At 46.8% G+C, this 20037-nt stretch overlaps 1 protein-coding gene across 2 annotated transcripts in view; it reads left to right on the forward strand.

Moving 5' to 3' along the window:
• The window catches only part of LOC119652300 (thrombospondin type-1 domain-containing protein 4), a 160704-nt gene that overhangs the window by 41531 nt on the left and 99136 nt on the right, over positions 1-20037 (forward strand). For both annotated transcript variants that reach the window (XM_038056300.1, XM_038056301.1), the window contains exon 3: positions 16525-16603. In XM_038056300.1, the coding sequence (XP_037912228.1) occupies positions 16525-16603 (79 nt within the window). The remainder of the gene's footprint in view (positions 1-16524; positions 16604-20037) is intronic.

Consider the following 20037-nt stretch of genomic DNA (forward strand, 5'->3'; position numbering starts at 1 on the left):
CGAAGTGAAACTGGAACCAAGCTGAGGAATAGGTAGATTAGAAAAAGAGAAAGGATTAGTGAGGAATTCATTTATATCCAAGAAACTAAAAATGGAGAGCCTTAATTGTACAGAATTTTAGACTGGCATTGATTTGAAAAATATTCCTAAAAGAAGAAAGCTTGAAAAACTTGAGAATTGTGCTCAGCCAAATTTTGTTAGCGATAAAGCAGCCTGAAAAAATTTACGAAAGAACTGCATTTTGAAATCACACTGACAAAGCTACGGAAAAATATTTACCACTGAATGGACGTCATTTTACTGCAGTTGTCATTTACCACTGGTTGGGCATAGTACGTCAACGCACCATCGTTGAACGTTTGCCGAAATGTGGTCCAGCTCCTTCCAGGGCTTTCCTCCTTCTCGAGGGTTTCCCTAGAGCAATTCATCAGCCACTTTCGGATAGTGTATGGCGTACCCGCCTAGTAATGCAGTTTTCACCCTTCCTTAATAAGCCCACCATCATCAACACATAACTGTATCATCATCGATGGGACGTCGCAGAAATGTGTTGACAAAGGGTTGGAGCTTTTGAATAAAAGTGACCTTCCATGTCCACAGAATAGAATTTTTCATTATTGGACAAACCAGCCAAGACGAATCTATCGCTGTTAATGCTTCCAGCGACATCAAGTTCACTACCAACGTTAGCAGAAACAACGTTTCCGAAATGAACAAACTGCTCGACGCCTTCAATACTTTGCCCATTAATATGGATAGGAAGAGTGCGATGATTCGTCAGAATGAGAATTTTTTTTTTGTTGGTGTTCGTTTTCAGTCCTACACTAATTATTTCTTCAGAACTTTTTGGCTAACGTCCAAAGATACTTTATAAGAGAGCAAACAGATAATATCAGCGTAGTCGAGGTATTTGAGGCAAGATGTCATGGTCCATTGAAGGCCCCGACGTCCTCAGGATAAGGGAGCATGTTAAACACCACCGATAACATAAAGAAATATTATCGATGACACTTTGGACCTAAAATTCCTCTGAGATTTTACCTCAATGCTGCACGTGACACTTTGCCCGCGTATGCCCCTATGATTATAGGTTTTCTGGAATGCACCTTCTGTGTCAAGTAGATTTGTCAGATACACCCCTTTTTGAGGTTTATTCAAATAAACCTCAATAATTGCAGGGTCGCTCAGAATTTACTTGAGCAGACCACGTTCGAATCTGAGATGGAAATCGCCATCATAAGTGAGCCGTACAGAAACCGTCACGGTGGCGTGGCGATATGGGCTTGTGGTCGACAGGCCATACAATGTACTGCAAGTCAGGCAGCCAGTGGCTTTGTGTGGGCGAAAATAAGCGGTGTATATGTATACAGCTGCTACGCCCCACCAAGTTTGACACTGTTTGAATTCGAGCAAATGCTTGATAATCTTGTTCTCGACGCAAGGGGACGAAGTCCAAAGGTGATTGCTGGTGATTTCAATGCTGGGGCCCTAGAGTGGGGTAGCAGAGAATCAAATGCTAGGGGGCGCAGTTTAATAGACGCTTTCGCGCAGATGGACATGGTTTTGGCTAATGAAGGTGCTGTAAACACCTTCCAGAAAGGGGGGTCAGGCTCGGTTGTAGACCTGACCTTTGTCAGCCCTTCGCTGGTGCGTGGTATTTCCTGGTGCGTCAGCGAACGCTACACCCACAGCGTTCACTAGGCAATCTTCTTTGAGACATGTGTCGAGCCTCAGGGCAAAGACCTATCATGTCCGAAACCTAAAAAGATTTCAGGCTGGTCTGCAAAATCTTTGGATGAGCAGACCTTCATAGAGGTGTGGTTAGATCAACCTGATAAAGCAGGCGCCTCTACGGAAAGAGCCGTCCATTTGGCTCAATGCATCTCCAAAGCATGTGACGCGTCCATGCCTAGGAGGCGCTCATTCCCCAGTAGAAGACCAAACTACTGGTGGAATGATGACCTGACCCGCCTTCGATCAGCCTACCACCGAGCCAGAAGAGCGGCTCAGAGGGCGGTAGGTAGAGTCGATCAGGGGCAAAAAGAGTGCGCCTATAAAGCAGCCCGCAAAACCCTCAAGCTCGCCATCCAGCGAAGCAAGAGGAAATGCTTTAAGGAGCTGTGCTCAGAAGCGGACGTAAACCCGTGTGGGAGTGCTTATAGAATCGTGATGGAACGATTCAGAGGCCGTTCCTCTCCGCAGATCACGTGTCCCATCCTCTTGCTGAAAATCATCCAGGGGTTATTCCCCCAGCAAGAGGAGAGCACCGACACATTCCAACCACCTCCGAATGTGACGGCAATCCCGCCAGTCACCAGAGACGAGCTGCTGGAGATCTGCGGTAGAATAGGAGACAATAAAGTGCCGGGCCTGGACGGAGTACCGAAGAAGGCCCTCAAGCTTGCCGTGAAATCCAGACCGGACATGTTAGCTGAGTTGTTCGAAGCGTGCATGTCCGAGTGAATATTTCCAGTGGCACGGAAGCGACAGAAGTTGGTACTTCTGCCTAAGCCTGGTAAACCTCCAGGTGAACCATCGTCATACCGACCCATATGTCTTTTGGACACTATGGAGAAAATGTTAGAGCGGGTAATCTATAATAGATTACTCCCGGTTGTTGAGAGCCGAGGCGGCCTTTCAAACCGGCAGTATGGGTTCCGAAAAGCCAGATCAACCATTGATGCCATCAAATTGGTTACTGGCTTGGCCGAAGATGCAATCCACGGAAAGGGTAGTACCAGCAAATATTGCGTGGTTGTAACCCTGGATGTGAAGAATGCATTCAATTCGGCCAATTGGAATCTAATACGCAAATCCCTAGCGAAGGTTGGTATTCCCGCCTACCTCGCTGCTATCGTCGATAGTTGTCTAACTGAAAGGAGGCTCTGGTATGACACCGATGACGGACCCCAGGAGTACGTTGTTTCCGCGGGTGTCCCGCAGGGCTGCGGATTGGGCCCACTACTGTGGAACATCATGTACAACGATGTACTTAATCTTCCGCTTCCGGCGGAAGCCACAGTGGTGGGTTACGCTGATGATATAGCATTGGTTGTTGTCGCAAAGCATCTCGAAGATGCTGAGTTATACTCAAGCGAGGCAATCAGTGCTGTCAAATGCTGGTTAGAGAGCTCTGGTCTGACGCTTGCGAAGGAAAAACAGAAGCGGTCCTCATTACGAAGCGCCGGAAGAGAAATTACGCCTGTGTTAGAATCGGGAATCATATCCAAGCCGACCATCAAATACTTGGGGGTGGTGATAGACAGGAAGCTCAGCTATAAGCAACACGTACACTATGTTTGTGATAAATCATCCATTACTAGTATGGCCCTGGCGAGGATGATGCCGAACGTGGGAGGGTCACGGCATACCTGTAGGTTGCTTATAGCCAGGGTGGTGACTTCAATCACGCTCTATGCGACCCCAGTTTGGAGCGAGGCGTTGCGGATGTCAGTTAATACTAGCAAACTGAATGCAGTCTACAGGAGGACAGCTCCAATGGTACGCTCTGCCTTCAGGACTGTCTCAGATGATGCAGCATTCGTCATCTCTGCAATGATGCCGATTAACATCTTGGCAGATGAGATGGCGAATATATACCATGCGAAGCCAATCTCTCCCTTATTGCAGACGAAAAACGTTGACAGGGAGAGATCCATAAATAGATGGCAAGAGCGATGGGAACGCTCGGGAAAGGGTCGGTGGACTCACAGACTCATTCCTGCCATCAAGGAATGGTTGGAGAGACGACATGGTGAGATTAATTATAATCTCACCCAGTTTCTCACGGGACATGGAGTATATCCCCAATACCTTCCCAGGTTTAAATTGGAGACCTCACCCGACTGTCCAAATTGCGATGGAGTTCCAGAGGACCCAGAGCATGTATTCTTCCACTGTCCGAGATTTGTGGAAGAAAGGAAGAATCTAGAGGAGACTCTAGGAGAGGTGCTGTTACCAGAAAATCTGGCCGAAAATGCTAGCACATCAGGAGAATTGGGATGCGGTCAACTCCATTATCGCATCTATTCAAGATAAATTGCGAAAGGCAGAGGAAAGGAGAAAAGCGCGGTCACGTGCGCCGCGTATAAAAGAAATGGGATTAAGCTAGAGTTTAAGTATTTATCTAATTTTATTTTTGAATTTAACTTTATTAATTAAACACTTTGTTAATTGACATTGTAGTGGGGTAGTCGTACTAAAACTGCATTCAAATCTCTAAGAGAGAAAAATTACAAACGATATTTTTAATTTTAAGTCACGAGTTCAGAGCCACGGTTGGATACCTCATTTCCAAAAACGTTAGAGGCAGAAGAGAAGTCTCGCTTCATCTATTTCTTTTCTGCCCCTAACTCATGGCACACTTTTCTCGCCGGTCCTCCACTCCCATGGCGTGCCACGCAAAGTGGATAGATCCGCGCCATCTATTCGCTCGCACTCGCAACATTCGAAATAAATTTCGAATGCCGCGAATCCTGCCGCGCCACATCACTCCGCCCCCAGATGAAACCTAGGGGTTTCGGCGACTGATCCCCGAACTTCGTTCGCCGTTAATCCACAAAGCGGACACGACGTTGCTTCGGGGCGCACGCGGGTTTCAGCCTGGACAAAGAGACCGCCTTTTTGTGACCACCGATCTCGAGCTGGAAGAAATGTTCTCCCCGCTCGAGAACGCGGTACGGGCCCTCATATGGAGGCTGCAGCGGCTTCCGGACGGCATCCGTCCTGATCAGCACGTGCGTGCATGTGTCCAGTTCTTTGGGCGAACAAGCAGGTATGGACGAGTGTCGAGTGGATGGTGGCGCTTTGATGCGACGGAGATTGCCCCTCAGCAGACGCACCAACCCCGACTCCGTGAGACCCGATCTCTTGTCGAAGACCGGATCGCTTGGGAGTCTCGGGTTCTCCCCGTATACCAGCTCCGCGGGGCTGGCAGCAAATTCCTCTCGGCGGGTTGTTCGAAGGCCGAGTAGGACGAGAGGCAAGACTTGAGTCCAGGACGGGTCGTCGCGTGCCATAATGGCGGCTTTCAGCGTCCGGTGCCAACGTTCTAGCATCCCATTGGATTGCGGGTGGTATGCAGTAGTCCGCTGGCGTTTAAAACCAAGGAGTTTGCCTAACTCGGAGAAAAGGGTGGACTCAAATTGCATTCCCTGGTCAGTGATGACCACTGCAGGGACGCCAAAGCGAGGTATCCACTCTCGACAGAGGGCTTCAGCACATGATTGCGCCGTAATGTCTTTCAGAGGTATTGCCTCAGGCCACCGCGTGAACCTGTCGATGATTGTGAGGCAATACTTATAACCGTGCGAGTCTCGCAAAGGCCCTATTATGTCGAGGTGTATGGTGTGGAAACGCTTGGTAGTGCGGGGGAATGAGCCCACTTCTTTCCTTACATGCCTGGAGACTTTACACTTTTGGCATGCGATGCACTCTCTGGCCCAGGAATTGATATCCTTGTTCATGGAGGGCCAGAAGTATTTTCCGGTGACTAACCGGTTTGTTGTCCTGATGCCGGGGTGCGCCAAGTCGTGAACTACGTGGAACACTTCCTTGCGAAATGTGGCCGGAATGTATGGCCGAGGTCCCTTTTCCGAGTCTTCGCAGCAGAGCGAGAGGTTTGAGCCGAAGATGGGCAACTCCCGAAATTTGTATTTGGGGTTGGACTTGAGGCTCTGAAGTGCTGCGTCATCCACTTGCGCCTTGGCAATAGCCGAGAAATCGAGTGAGGCGGGGATGTTAACTTCGGAGACACGAGACAAAGCGTCAGCAACAATGTTGTCCTTCCCGGACACGTGCTGGATGTCTGACGTGAACTGGCTTATGAAGCTCAGGTGTCGAAGCTGACGAGGGGACGCTTTGTCGGGCTTCTGTTTCAAAGCGAACGTGAGAGGCTTATGGTCCGTGAACACTGTGAACGGCCTGCCTTCTAGGGAGAAACGGAAGTATTTGATGGACAGGTATGCGGCGAGCAGTTCGCGATCGTAGGTGCTGTAGTTCCGTTGAGCGGGATTCAACTGCTTCGAGAAGAAGCTCAACGGCTGCCAAACTTGGTCCACCTTTTGGTGAAGGGCAGCACCTACTGCGATGTCAGAGGCATCAACAAAAACGGCTAGGGGTGCATCTTGCAGAGGGAATGCCAAGAGTGTAGCGTCAGCCAGTTGTTGACGGGATTTGTCAAACGCGCAGATAGCCTCTTCAGACCACACGATCTCTCGTGTGTCCTTAGTTTTGGGGCCAGACAAGTACGCGTTCAAAATGGACTGGAGATGGGCGGCCTTGGGCAGGAAACGACGGTAGAAGTTCAGCATGCCCAAGAACCTCCTCAACTCCCTCACTGTCTTTGGACGCGGGAAGCTTGTTATCGCTTGCACCTTGTCTGGGTCGGGCTGTATTCCTTCAGGGGAAATGAAATGGCCGAGGAATCTCACCTGTTGTTGAAGGAATTTGCATTTCTCAACGTTTAGGACTAAACCGGCCTCAAGGAGACGTTGAAAAATGCACTCGAGATGGGCTAAGTGCTCAGACTCAGTGGAAGAAGCGACCAAAACATCATCCAAATATACGAAACAGAACTCGAGGTTTCGCAGGACTGAGTGAATGAACCTTTGAAAGGTTTGCGCCGCATTGCACAATCCGAAAGTCATCCGGGTGAACTCGAAGAGTCCAAAGGGTGTGCATATTGCCGTCTTTGGAATGTCTTCAGGAGCTACTGGGATTTGGTGATAAGCCTTGGTTAAGTCCAAGGTCGAAAAGATGCGGCAATTCGCGAGGTGATGCGCAAAGTCGTGGATGAGTGGAATTGGATATCGGTCAGGAACAGTCTGTGCATTTAGCCTTCTGTAATCCCCACATGGGCGCCATTCGCCGTTTGGCTTAGGGACCATATGCAGTGGGGAAGACCAACAGCTGTTTGAGGGCCTGCAGATACCCTGTTGAACGAGTTGTTCAAACTCTTTCCGTGCAATTGCCAGTTTCTGAGATGGTAGAGGACGCACCTTCGAGAAGATCGGGGAACCAGTAGTGATAATGTGGTGCTGCACATTGTGCTTCACTGGTTTGGAGAGACTACAGTTGGTAGTAATCTGGCTGAACTTTTGGAGAAGTGCCCGAACACGAGAGTCGGTAATGTCTTCTAAAAGAACGGAAAGATTATTGCCTGGGTGAGATACCATATGTCCCGACGAATTAAGGTTGGTCGTGGAATCTATAAGAGACTTGTTTTGCAAGTCCACCAGCAATCCATAGTGACACAGGAAGTCTGCGCCTAGTATGGGGAAACTGACATCCGCCAGGATGAAACGCCACGAAAACGTCCTACGCAAGCCAAGACTCACGTCCACTTGCCTATACCCGTACGTGTTTATGCGGGAGGAATTTGCTGCCGCAAGTTTGAGCGGTTGAGGGAAAAGTTGATGTTGCCGAGGTACGGGAAGAACCGAAACCTCCGCACCAGTATCGATGAGGTAGCTGCGCCCGCTGAGGGGGTCGAAAATAGTTAGGCGACGTGGCGCTGCGTTCTGGGTGGCCGCCGCCAAGACGGCGAGCGTGCTCGCGATCTGGCGCCCGAACGCTGAGCGTCCAACGTCGCCCGCATCTCGGCCACGCTGGCTGTTAAAGCGGCAATCTCGCGCCTCAAGTCACCCACCTCATCCGACGGTGGTTGAACGGCCGCCAAGGTTGGGCGTACGTACACCTCCTGCACCTGGTCGGCCGTCGCTGCCAGTTCCTCCAAGGAACCGGAGACGCAAGCGAGGATCGCCTGGGTGCCCTCCGGGAGCCGACGCAGCCAGAGCGACTTGATCAGGTCGTCGCCGATCTTGCTCCCACCCAATTGCCTCATTTCACGAAGCAATTGGCTGGGAGTTCGATCACCCAACGTTAAACCCGCCAGCAAGTGGTCTAATTTTGCCGACTCGCTTGCCGACAGGCGCCTGATCAACTCACTCTTGAGCTGAGCGTACGATGCCGACTTCACTACGTCGGACACCAGAAGTATGGACTCTTCGTCCAGGCCGACCACCGCGTAGTTGAAACGGGTCGCGTCCGATGTGATGCCGGACATTTGGAACTGTGCTTCCAAATGCACGAACCACAGCTCGGGGTTCCGCCGCCAAAACGGAGGAACGCGTACGGCGAGGGCGGTCACTTGCGGGTCCGATGGGCTTGCCGCGTCTTTATTGTCAAACGACATTTTTCTTACCGAGAAGTACGAGATTGAGATGCAAACGCGGTGAGTTTATACTGAAACGCGGTGAACTTTACACCGACACGGCAGGCCGCACCCACAAATGCACGCACGAAACGAGAAAAAACGACGGCCGAAGCGGACGCTCTCCAGCGCAGACCAAAAACACCACCAATGAAAATGGAGAACTCGCGATGCTAAACACCTCCACGCCGTCTCTTGCAGCGGTTTCAATTTTTTATTTTCCACTTTTTAACTTTTAATATATTGAACAATAATTTCACTTAAGTATAACTTTCAAGCCGAGCTGGGGTCCTCCTCGACGGCGGCGCTGGTCGAATTTGTCGGCTGTAGCTGCGGCGTTGGCGGTGCTGGGGACGTCCGTTTGCTGCTGTTGTTGATCGTTGTGGCAATGATGACTGGTCCGGTGCGTGAAAGGTGTTGTGCAGGAGGGCGCGCGTACGGGAAGTCGCGTGAAAATCTACTTCTGGTGAGGGTCCGTCGTGTGTCGCGCAGTACACTGTGTAGAGAAAGTTTTCTCGCGTTTTTTCTTGCCTCTGCTCCGACTCGGGATGTTGAGATGCGACACGTTTTCGTGATGTTTACAACGGCACTCCACACTCAACTGTAGATGCGAACGCGTGAAAATCGCTTGCCGTACGGTCTACTGATGTTTTTGATGGATTTCTCAGTCTTTGGAAATTCTATTTCTGCCGTGTTGCTCGGACGAATTTTGTCGTTAATAGAACTTCACCAATGGCGGCGATGGCGGACAATTTGTCACTTTTTTAATATCGGGGTCACCAATTAAGTATTTATCTAATTTTATTTTTGAATTTAACTTTATTAATTAAACACTTTGTTAATTGACATTGTAGTGGGGTAGTCGTACTAAAACTGCATTCAAATCTCTAAGAGAGAAAAATTACAAACGATATTTTTAATTTTAAGTCACGAGTTCAGAGCCACGGTTGGATACCTCATTTCCAAAAACGTTAGAGGCAGAAGAGAAGTCTCGCTTCATCTATTTCTTTTCTGCCCCTAACTCATGGCACACTTTTCTCGCCGGTCCTCCACTCCCATGGCGTGCCACGCAAAGTGGATAGATCCGCGCCATCTATTCGCTCGCACTCGCAACATTCGAAATAAATTTCGAATGCCGCGAATCCTGCCGCGCCACAGAGTGAGCTGACTCCGCCCCGTGATGTAATACCTTATGGTGGTTCCGCGGGGCAGGGAGGGAGTCGGGGGTGGTTTTAGTGGGTAAAAATCCCACACGCTGGTGTGTCCAGACCAGTGTCTTTTGAAGATTTCCACCTCCTCAAAGAAAAAAAAAGATACACTCCCTGTTGACACTACCCAAAGCTTTCTCTAAATCGAAAGATCTCAGATTCCTGGAAGTTCCGTATAAGCGGAAGTAGCAGATCTACAGAAACTGCAGGAACAGTGATGAGTAACTCTGCGAGATGGTCAAGCGCTCACTGAGAGCTGAGATAATTTGTCGCCTACTTGAAGGAGCAGTCCGTGTACCCATATTACGGTGGCTAACCATTTCATCCACAGGGGGCGGAACTTTACCGGATGTGATGCGATTAAGAATCGTGCTCCGTTTTTCGATCCGCTTCCATGATTTCGCAAACAGCTAGATCTTTTTATGTTCCTTTGAGATGTGACCGACGACTTGCGTGGCAGTCGATAGAACAGTTTTTTTAATGGTGGCCCAATGCCAATCAAGATTCTCAGGCGATTACTGCAATAGTTCTCTCATTGTAGATAGACATCTGGATTATATAAACGGTCGATGTTGAACAAGCAGATAATAATCGCTTGCAAAGTCGATATCAATGCATTTTCTTGTTTGTTTCTGGACAGCTTTTCGTGCAAAATAGGTACTTTCAATGACCATCTCGTGTGACACTGCTAGTTGGATAATCCGTAGTCCGTTGTCATTTGTAATTTCATGTCAGTTATGGGAGCCGAGGTATCGCCTGAATGCGAGCTCTGCCCCTTGGTTGTTAAAACCTTGATATCATACCTGGGGTAGCCCTCGAAGATTCCTTCCTCGATAAAAGGAGGTTTCATTTATCGGCTGGCTAGGAAAATTACTCCACGCATATGATTTACTGTATATAATATAGAAGCGTTTTGTAGTAAACCGATCTTTGCCTAACACGTCCTTCGTAGCGCGGTGACATACGCCTTGTTTTGGGACAGGGTATTGGCTGGTCAAGTGGTTTGAGCACTAGGCTATCGTACGGAAGGTTGTGGTTCAAATCTCACTGGTGACAGTGGGGTTTGCATCGTGATTTGACTTCGGATACCAGTCGACTCAGCTGTGAATATGTACCTTGGTCGAATCAGGGTAATAATCTCGGGCGAGCGCAATGCTGACTACATTGCCTCCTATAGGGTACTATAATCCTATAGTGTACTATTACGGTTTTGAATGAAGTGCTTTAACACACTTCAAGACCCTGATCCAGTTGGATTGTTGCGCCAACGATTATTATTATTATTATCGGCTAGCTGCTTAGCGGCTCTTATTCTGAAGTTAGGAAGTTACATCTCGGTGGATTTACCAGAGTACCTGTCTCGTGGACTTCATCCCCCTGTTTTCTTAAGAGACAAATTGATTTTGTGACCAGAATGAGAGCCCCGTCGAGACAAGCAAAACGGTACTAGTCTATACTGAGTGCATGGTTCAGCATTCATACTGGTGGATTCAAGACCTACCCAACTATGCAGTACGGCACCCGCGTTGAAACGCAAATCCACGATTTAGGTCCACGTTCGCTTGAAGGTAACCATAACCCTAATGAAGTTCCCACAGCAACCGACCTGTAGGCATATGAAACAGGAATTCTCCGGGAACATATGAATTCAGGGGCTATCCCCCCCCCCCATGGCATCAGTATACCGCTGGTAAGGTTTCGTGACCTACTGCCACTTCAGATGAGTCCCCGTGCATCCACCGCTAACTGCATAAGGGCCAAACCAAAGTGATACAGCGTTTTCCGGTGCAATTAGTAGGGAGGTTCTCCTCGGCCACTTGGTTTTGGTTTGGCCGACAGGGTTGCTGGCCCGTCTTTCTCCTCGCCACCTCTGAGCATCTCTGTGCTAGGAGCGCACAAATCTGCAGAAATTGCAATAGCTTCATAAAAGTATGATTTTGATTTGTGCTGTATCATATTTGGGGGCAAAAAAATAGTCGTCTGTTTACCGCAACTTAAATTTTACTAGTCACCATCTAGAGTTGCCTCTGCTAGGATGAAATCGTCCTAATTTTTTACCTTTCACAGCATAACATAACAGCTTGTTATTTTTGTGTTTGATTTAAAGTTTATCGTCTCATAGAAGATTATCCCTTAATTTGTCGGTTTTGCGGCTTATCCTGAAAGGTATTCTAGTCTCGTTCCCGTTCAAGTTTCTGATTAGTATCCCCGCCTACTTATGTGCGACAATCTTCTTATTTAAGTAATTTGAAAACTTTTATGTTTTTTGTTGTTAATTAGGATCGATGAGGAGGCAAGTGAGACTAAACTATTGATGGAAAAACCGCCCAACATCTGCTTATACTGTTCTCCATTTCGATCTCTGATTCCAAACGAGATTCTCTTTTTGGCTGTTTAGTTATATTGTCTGATATTCCATGATGATGGCCGACCTTAGTTTCAAGCGCTTTGCTTGCCATACTTGTTGTACCATCTGCTAACAGAGAGTTTCACGAGTCTGCAAGAGGTTGGTTACGTGCGTAGACGAAACGTTATTTTCTCCAATTTTTTTTCAGGAGTTCCCCTAAGCCCGCATCTACTTGATGTCGGACCGGATGAAATGGAGAGCAATTTGCTCCCACACTTTATAGTCCATGGACTCCTCTTTCTAGGTTAATACCCAAAGTTTAAAAATGAAAAGAAGGACGAAGACGGCTTCGGTTTCGTACCAGGGCAGAGGCAACTCATCAGACGCTGCCTCACCTCTGCCCTGGGAGCAGTGTTTCGAACTATGGGCGGATTTACGGTGAATATAATTCGTACCCATGTTACGTACGAATTATAAGAGGGAGCGTAAAACACCTGCGAACCGTTTCAGTCACGTTGTTCCCAGGGCAGAGGTTAGGCAGTGTCTGATGAGTTGCCTTTGCCCTGGCACGAAACCGTAGCCGTCTTCGTTCTTGTTTCCGTTATTTTCTTCGCTTTGCTGTTCCAGTTTTCAGATCGCGATCGTTTTTCGGGAATTTTGTAAAGGCTTTGATCCTTACGCAGCATCTACGCATTAGCGTCTAAAGTGTCCAAAAGAACCTTCCTCCTAAAACACAGGTCCCGGTTAGCATAGAAACATTCAATCATTTGCTGGCGGGACACTTCACTGGAACTGCACTTAGATGCTGAGGGACTTGCATGGTTAACTTTTGCCATTTTCTCTGTTTTTGGGATACCTTTGCTCTAATTGCTGACCAAAGCCTGAATTGTTATTTTGGCTACTTCCAACATATGTATTCTTTGCCTGATTTGCGACACTTGCATCCACAATAAGTTCTCCCCAAAACTAGAATAACAAATATGAAGGCTGAAACGAGATACCAAGTTTTGAGTTTGTAGTCTATTTTCATCGTTGTAAGTATGGTCGTTGAGAGAAAATCCGGCCCGGGTGAGAAAATTATGCATGTCTCCTTATTATTACTTTATTTCAATAAAATCTTTATTCCGAGTTCTCAACAAACTTTCGGATACCCTTTCCCGCCTCTTATCTGACTTACTTCTGCAAAAAAGTACTTTCGACGTGAAAATTGTGATGGGCGGCCTAAATTCTTGAGATAAGAAGTCTCGACTATTTTCCGTACCAAAAAAATTATAGCAGACGAGAAAAGAGATCATCCAGGTATAATTAACATTAAGGTAGTTAACTTTAGGTAATATAAATGGACGCCCAGGGTCGTTCTGGAAAGAAGGTGGCGTCACTCCTCAAGGAGACAGAACTAACAATCCAATAGATTGTTTGAAGCTAAACCCGTCGCAGTTGTTGGGATAGGGGCGGCTGAAGCAAGAGGGTATTCCCTGTGGAATTTTTTTCGGGAGGGGATGGGGTAGAGGAAATTTTAACATATTGCGCTGGTTTTCCAATTTCGGTGGACAGCTCATATATTTCACGCCCGGCTCAGATTTTATCCCTATGGATATCATCGTTTCTGAAAGCATATAGACCGACGCTTTTACCAGTCCATAAAGTGCTCCAAACGGTGGCTTTTTTCAAATGCAATAGTATATTAACAATGGCTACAGGATTAACACTTCATTTGCCTTTCTGATAGGCACGTTGCCTATATTGAAGTGACCACCTTGTAATGTATATGTCCCTCATGAACTGATGTACTGGTCTTTCCAGTACTTTTAGCAGAAAAGAAGTTAGACTGTTCGGCCGGAAGTTTTTTCGTCCGTGTAGATGAGTTTCCCTGGTTTGGGAATAAACATCACCTACACATCACTTCAGTTAATTGGCATATAGGCATTTATTTATTTATTGTGCCAGGCAAGCACAGTACACATACATCGTCAAGAAAGACTCCGTCATCCTTCCCAAAGTTAAACTCATCGGCCACAAGCAGCTTATACGACCTCTCATCACATATGGTTTTGTCGCAAGGTGCGACGTCTCCTCTGCCAAAATGGAGCAATCACGTGTACATCAAAGGAGGTTCTTTTGACTTTCCCTTTCCTAGTCTAACGCACACTCTTACCAAGCCGTCTATGGCTATATAAACTGCACCCGAATAAACGTGTTCCTCCTGGACTCCCTTACCAAATTCCTCACCAAATGCCAATCCCACCACAACGGCCTCATCCAGTTCCACTCCAACTTAACTGCAGGATCCGCTACAGGTTTGATATTGCCTCAAGACAGTTGGTCTCTTCGCAAGAGCGTCTCCATGATGGTTGTTCGGCCGACCTTATGCTCTTTTTTAGAATTTTTTAAGCCTCTTTGTAACGATTCCACCCAACAGCTGAACCAGACTTTAGAGCTCGGTTGAGGAGCACGTTGTTATCCTCCACCAAATTCGGGTTCCACTTTGGTGTTTTACCCTTGACGTCTTGAGCTTTAGCTCTCGCTTTTTTCGAAAACTTAAGCCGAGCGCTCAATTCTGTTTTGTACGTCGCCCACTCTGTCTTACGTGAGTTCCGAAATGGAGTAGTTTGAGGTGGATCCATGCCCATTACGGAATTAATGCGCTCGTGATACGCGAGCGTGATATCGCTTGATATGCTCCACTCTCCGACAATTTTTTGAAAGATAGGGCTACTCATCTACGATTCAGATGAAGGCATGGTTGCTGTACGTCCCTTTCGATGATTTTAGGAGTCGCCACGTGTAATGTGCTGGTCTCAAGCGCGTAGTAGGGCCGGCAGTCAATTTGTTCCCAAACCTTCTTAATATCCGGTTCAGGAACGCCGATAGTGAGGAGAGTTCCCAGCCTACCGGCTCTTTTTCCTGCTTTGGTGCCTACCAGCATCCAAGTGAAGATGTTGAGGTTATTCTGGCCAGCAAGTTTCTCTAGGACCTCAGCACCATTATGCTCCTCTTCTGGAAGCCAGAGAGAGCGATTGCAGCTCCTAAACCATGCTCAGGGTCAGTCGTCCCAAACATCGTTGAAAGAGGTGTAATCTTGTCTGGGCCATTCGTTTGTGCGTTCGTCGGTCTACCGACTGAAAACGAAGCTGTGAGGATGCAGTCCTTACAAATAGGAGGAGTTTCCTTCTAAGCTATTTGCACTGCTCGATATCGTAATTGATAATTGATCAGCTTTGATAGCCTTGGCTTGAAATGAAGTCTTGGTCGTTGCTGGCCGAGCATTCTTTGCAGTTATTTGAGCCGAAGAGTTGGAATCGCCAGAAGACCGTTGCTCGTCCGTTGCTCCAAGTGCTGTTGTTTTCTTTTGAATTTCAGGCTTTTAATTTCTTTATAATTGGTCTGCCATGGCCTTTGTTTTACCGGGGAAAATAAGCCGATCTCGGCAGAGCCTCTTTTTGCCGAGACAAGACTAGTTGAAACTGGGGGTCACCTGATATCCAGAGTTCAACGTTCACGGAAACGTCTTAACCCTTGTTACCATTCAGTCCTCGGCACGGTAGTCACACCTTGGCTTGGGGTTTTGTTTACCACTTAGCTTCAGGTGCCACCTTTAGTTTCCTGGAGGATTCTCCTTACTGAGCTCCCTCACCACGACAAGGTAGGTAATCATCGAATAAGAACTTCGAGTTGGGTGAAAGCCGACTTGAGCTGTCGCTAATTTTCTAAAACTTTGCCTGATCACTTCGGAATCACAAGAACTTGTCTTCGAATGATAGGTTACTGTCCTGTAGTAACCTCCCAGGTTTTGAAATAACGGGCCTTTAGCGCTATACTCTTGAAAATACTCCAGTTAGAACTGCACAGTATTATAAAGCCTTTAGTTTAAAAATGAAACCATAGCAGGCGCAAAATCTTTTTTTAGGGGGGAGGCAGAATAAAGACTTGAATAAAATGAGGTCGAGGATCGAGGATTCAGCATGATTTTCCACGACCGGAAACTCAACCTTTTATTCCAACCACTAAGCCACTTCCCCCCCTCTCTCTCCTCATATAATTTCCTTGCCTTAGAGTAAAATTTCTATCAGGATACCCTTTATTGCATTTGCCTTATACGGTTGATGTTATACCCGGGAGCAAGGGACTATCGGCAGTAGTATCCATTCTAAGCCCTGACATCAAGGCAATCCTAAGCAGAGATAGACAATACACGTGACTTCCTGGACCGGAAGGATTGTGATTCGTGTTTCTAGGTACAAAATCAGCGCTTTCCAAAAGTTACTGCAGTGTATGACTCACGTGGGAAAATTGCAATTTGTTCGCGATAATTTCACTATTTTTTTCCGGTTCACACGGAGTAGGTTGACAGACGCATAAACAAAATTCTAGTTTCAACCTTACGCAAATGCGTTCACATTCAAGGTCTTCCTGATAACAGATCACAGCTTCTCATTCCTCATTTGATTCAAAACACAACAACTCTGAATTTTTCAAGCCTCACCCCAAGACTCTTGGTATGTTGCAAACAAAGATTTCCCATTTGCCGGTTCAAAACTATTTCGCGGCATCGCTATCAGTATCATATTGAAAATCTCTAAATCACTTTAATGACCATCATAATTTCAAATGTAAATTAGCCAAATACACGAGAAATAAAAACTGAAATCAACTCAGAATTATTGTGATATCAAATTGTAACCAAACATATTACATGGTTACAACTTGGTGTCTCCATGTGAAGTTGGAACTGAAGCACTTTCATAAATCTCTTACAGGCTAGCTGCGTCCGCGATTCTAGTGTTGGGTCTGGTGACATCAGCCTCTTCAGAACTATCAACGAAAGAGAAAATCAGGGTAAGTTAAATTAACGACAACATGACGGAACATTAGTCATAAGTTTTAGTGTAATTAGTTGTGCAGATGGAGATGTTGTAAAACTTTGAGGGAGTTGGTGTTTTATGGATTTTGGCAACGATTTGTTGGAGTTGATGCATTGTAAATTATGCAGGAAAGGATTATGTTGTATAGAGTGTGACGATTGGTCGTTAAATAGCCCAAATTTGGAATTAACTTTTTACCCATGTTATGGGATTAAGATAGCACAGCCCCATTTAAGCAGTGAATAGCCGCCAGGAAGTGAGGCGGTAGTGGTTATGTTCATGGAATTATACTTGACATTTTATATCTAAGAGGGAAACCTTACTTCAATCCTTCATGGAAAGTTTCATTCATGAAAATCCAATAGTGTTTATTATCGCGAAAGATGATAAGAAATTTGCTTTCTTGAGATACTTTCAGTTGAATCGGAAATATACGACTGGAAATTCATTTAGCTTCACATCATCGTGTCTTATTTTCAAACAGTCTCCCATTAGGCGTGTCCCTTCGTGCGGATAAGGGGATACGGTACATGCACTGCATGCATGGAGGTGTCTTTATGCGCAGGTCGGGTAAGCCGGAGAAAAACAAGGAGACAAAAACGGCTATGGGAAGGACACCCAGAAGTCAATATGGAGGAAGAAAGGAAAGAAATATGTATTTACGGTGCAGAGCTCGGAACCCCAGTACCATCAGATTTAGGAATGGGCAAGCAAGTTCCCGGCAATGGATATCCCTCGACTGCAATGCCTCGATGGCGGCTTACTTGGTCGCCGTTGCATCGAATGCTACAAGTAGCCGGAAGATAGAGGCATTTAAAAGGAGGACATAACTCCCGAGAACACCTGTTCCGAAAAAAAACACGGAAAGATGCTTCTGAGGAAAAGCTCGACCATCCTTCGATCTCCTCTGAAATCAATGTTGATGAAGCAAGGAAATCAGGCAAGCTCTCGGAGAGCTAATAAATACAGAACTACACAATGAGAAAGCCATACAGAAGAACATCAGAATACCGACGAATCATAGTTCGCCTTAGTCGGAGAGAAATTAATAAAGTTGTCTGAATTCATACCATAGCTCCAAGGACGAAAACCATTCCTCGAAGAAAAGACAAGTGACGCGGCCTAAAAATTCAAACGGCGGTAATCTTGAAAAGAGGAGTAGAGAGGGAGCGAATGATTTTTTTGGATTCTCGTAGGACGAAAAGGTAAAGAGGCCGTAAAAGGGGAAGGCCAACAAAGTGACCAAAATTTTGGAAACAGCCGCGCCGGCTCCAAACGACCCAAAGGAGGTAAAGTCTCAAAAAAGAACTAAGGAAACATGGACCAAGATTAGCGGAATGAAACGTGCGACGTAAAAGATCAATTCGAGCCATAAGAATTGATTATCATCTCGAAAAAAGGTGATATGACATACGCCGATATCCTCAGGAAGGTCAAATCCGATCCAGAGCTGATGGACCTCGGAGAAAGGCTCAGCAGAATTAGATGCTTCCAAAAAGAAGATTTGATGCTGGAGCAGAAGAAGTCCCCGGGCAAAACGGCTGAAAATTTCGTCGGGAAGGTGGAAAATCCTTAGGTAGAGATACGGATCGAACGGCAATCACGATCATGGGGGATATTCGCGAGGCCCTTAGAGAAACAGTTCGTACCACTCGTTTTGCAATATTCCGCAATCAGAGAACTATGAAAGGCATACGGCAACTATAAGCTTACCAGTTGAAGCATCGTTCAAACTGCTGGCAGCTGGTAAAGTAAAAATAGGTTGGGTCCGATTCAGGGAGTAGGCGTTTCTCAAGAGCTGCTTTGCAATGTTCCATCAAGGGCAACGATAGCAGAATTCGAGAAAATGCTGGGTACGCTGCTCGCGGATGCAAGAAGTCGAAATCCCAAAATCTTAGCGGGTGATTTCACCGTGTGGACTGTGGATTGGGGCAGTCGAACTACAAACACCAGGGACCGTATCCTGCTCGTGGCTTTTGTGGATTTAGAGTTGTTGCCTACAAATTCCGAAAATGTGTCCCCTTTTCGTGGGACAGGGTCGGGATCAATAGTCGATATTTGAGTACCACTTAGGCGAGGAGAATTGCTTGATTTGTCAGTGAGTATTATACTCACAGCGACCCCCAGAGAAGGACCCCCTTTAGGATGCATTCATAGGGATGCTATTGGGAGGTCGCAAACCCGGTGATGCGGCTTCAGAAAAGGTAGAGTCAATGACACAGAATCAGAGCATACGACACTGCCATGCGGAGGCGGCAAGTACCCGCAAATAGGCGGTCAAGCTATTGATGGAATTGAAAGATCACGCAGCCCGTAGCATGTGCTTTAGAAAGAAGAATCTCCCAACGATTTAGAGGAAGACCCGACTTCGAAGAGAAACGGCAAGTATATGCAAATCTTGGAGGTAGGCTTGAACAAACTAAACTGACCAGCAAGCGATGATGCTTTAAGGAGGTTTGGGCGGAGGCAGATCAAAACTCCTCTGAAACACCGTCTAGGGAGATTATGAAGAAAATGAAAGGTCGAGCACCACAACTGACCTGTATGCATCTTTTTCTCTTTATCGTGATGGCACTTTCCTCCCCCCTCTTGGATAAAGGGGAGCGCAAAAAAACATAAGCAACCATTGGACGTCTACACCACTACACCACTCCGGTTTGGATGAGGGACCCAAGCAGTACACCGTCACAGCAGGAACACTTTAGGGCTCAGTGTTGTGTTCCCTTTTAAGAAATGTGACGCATAATGGTGGTCCTTGTCCTTCCTGTGTCAAAGGATAACCGGTCTCGCAGATTATCTAGCCATGGTTGTCGTCGCGAAATAACCTGAGGATATTGAAGTGTACGCTAACGAAACCATTAGCGCCATAAAAGCGAACTTGGAGATGAATCAGTTTGACCTTGCGGAACAAAAACGGAGGCAGTCTTGATTACCAACCGCCGGAAATACGGAAATACGATTAGTGTTCGGTTTAGTGGCCACTCTAGGAACAATTTCAGGGGACACCAGGACTATGTCTGTGAGAAAGCGGCGAACACTGCGGCAGGGTTTTTCCAAGATTTCACAACTCACTGCAAAACACACAGTCAGGAGATCGTGCTTTCCCAATTTTGTGCAGGTAAGACTGAAAACTTCCGTGCCCACTTACCGAAGAGCCACGAAGTCCATCATCCTCTTGTCTTTTTTTGGGAAGTGAGTTGCTGCTCGTTTATTGGACGTTCCCGTTCTTTACTTGCAACTATCTTCCTTGCGCTTGTATATGGTTGCACGCTCCTTAGCCAGAAGGGCAACGGGAATCACTCTTGCATTCACCATCACAGCAGCTTCAGAGACAATGGAGTGGGCAGACGCCAGTCGCTCCTGGATTCTGTAGCTGCGCAAGATGCTAACGATATGGCTTCTTGCAAA

Source organism: Hermetia illucens, chromosome 3 (assembly GCF_905115235.1).
Source record: "Hermetia illucens chromosome 3, iHerIll2.2.curated.20191125, whole genome shotgun sequence".
Taxonomy (NCBI): domain Eukaryota; kingdom Metazoa; phylum Arthropoda; class Insecta; order Diptera; family Stratiomyidae; genus Hermetia; species Hermetia illucens.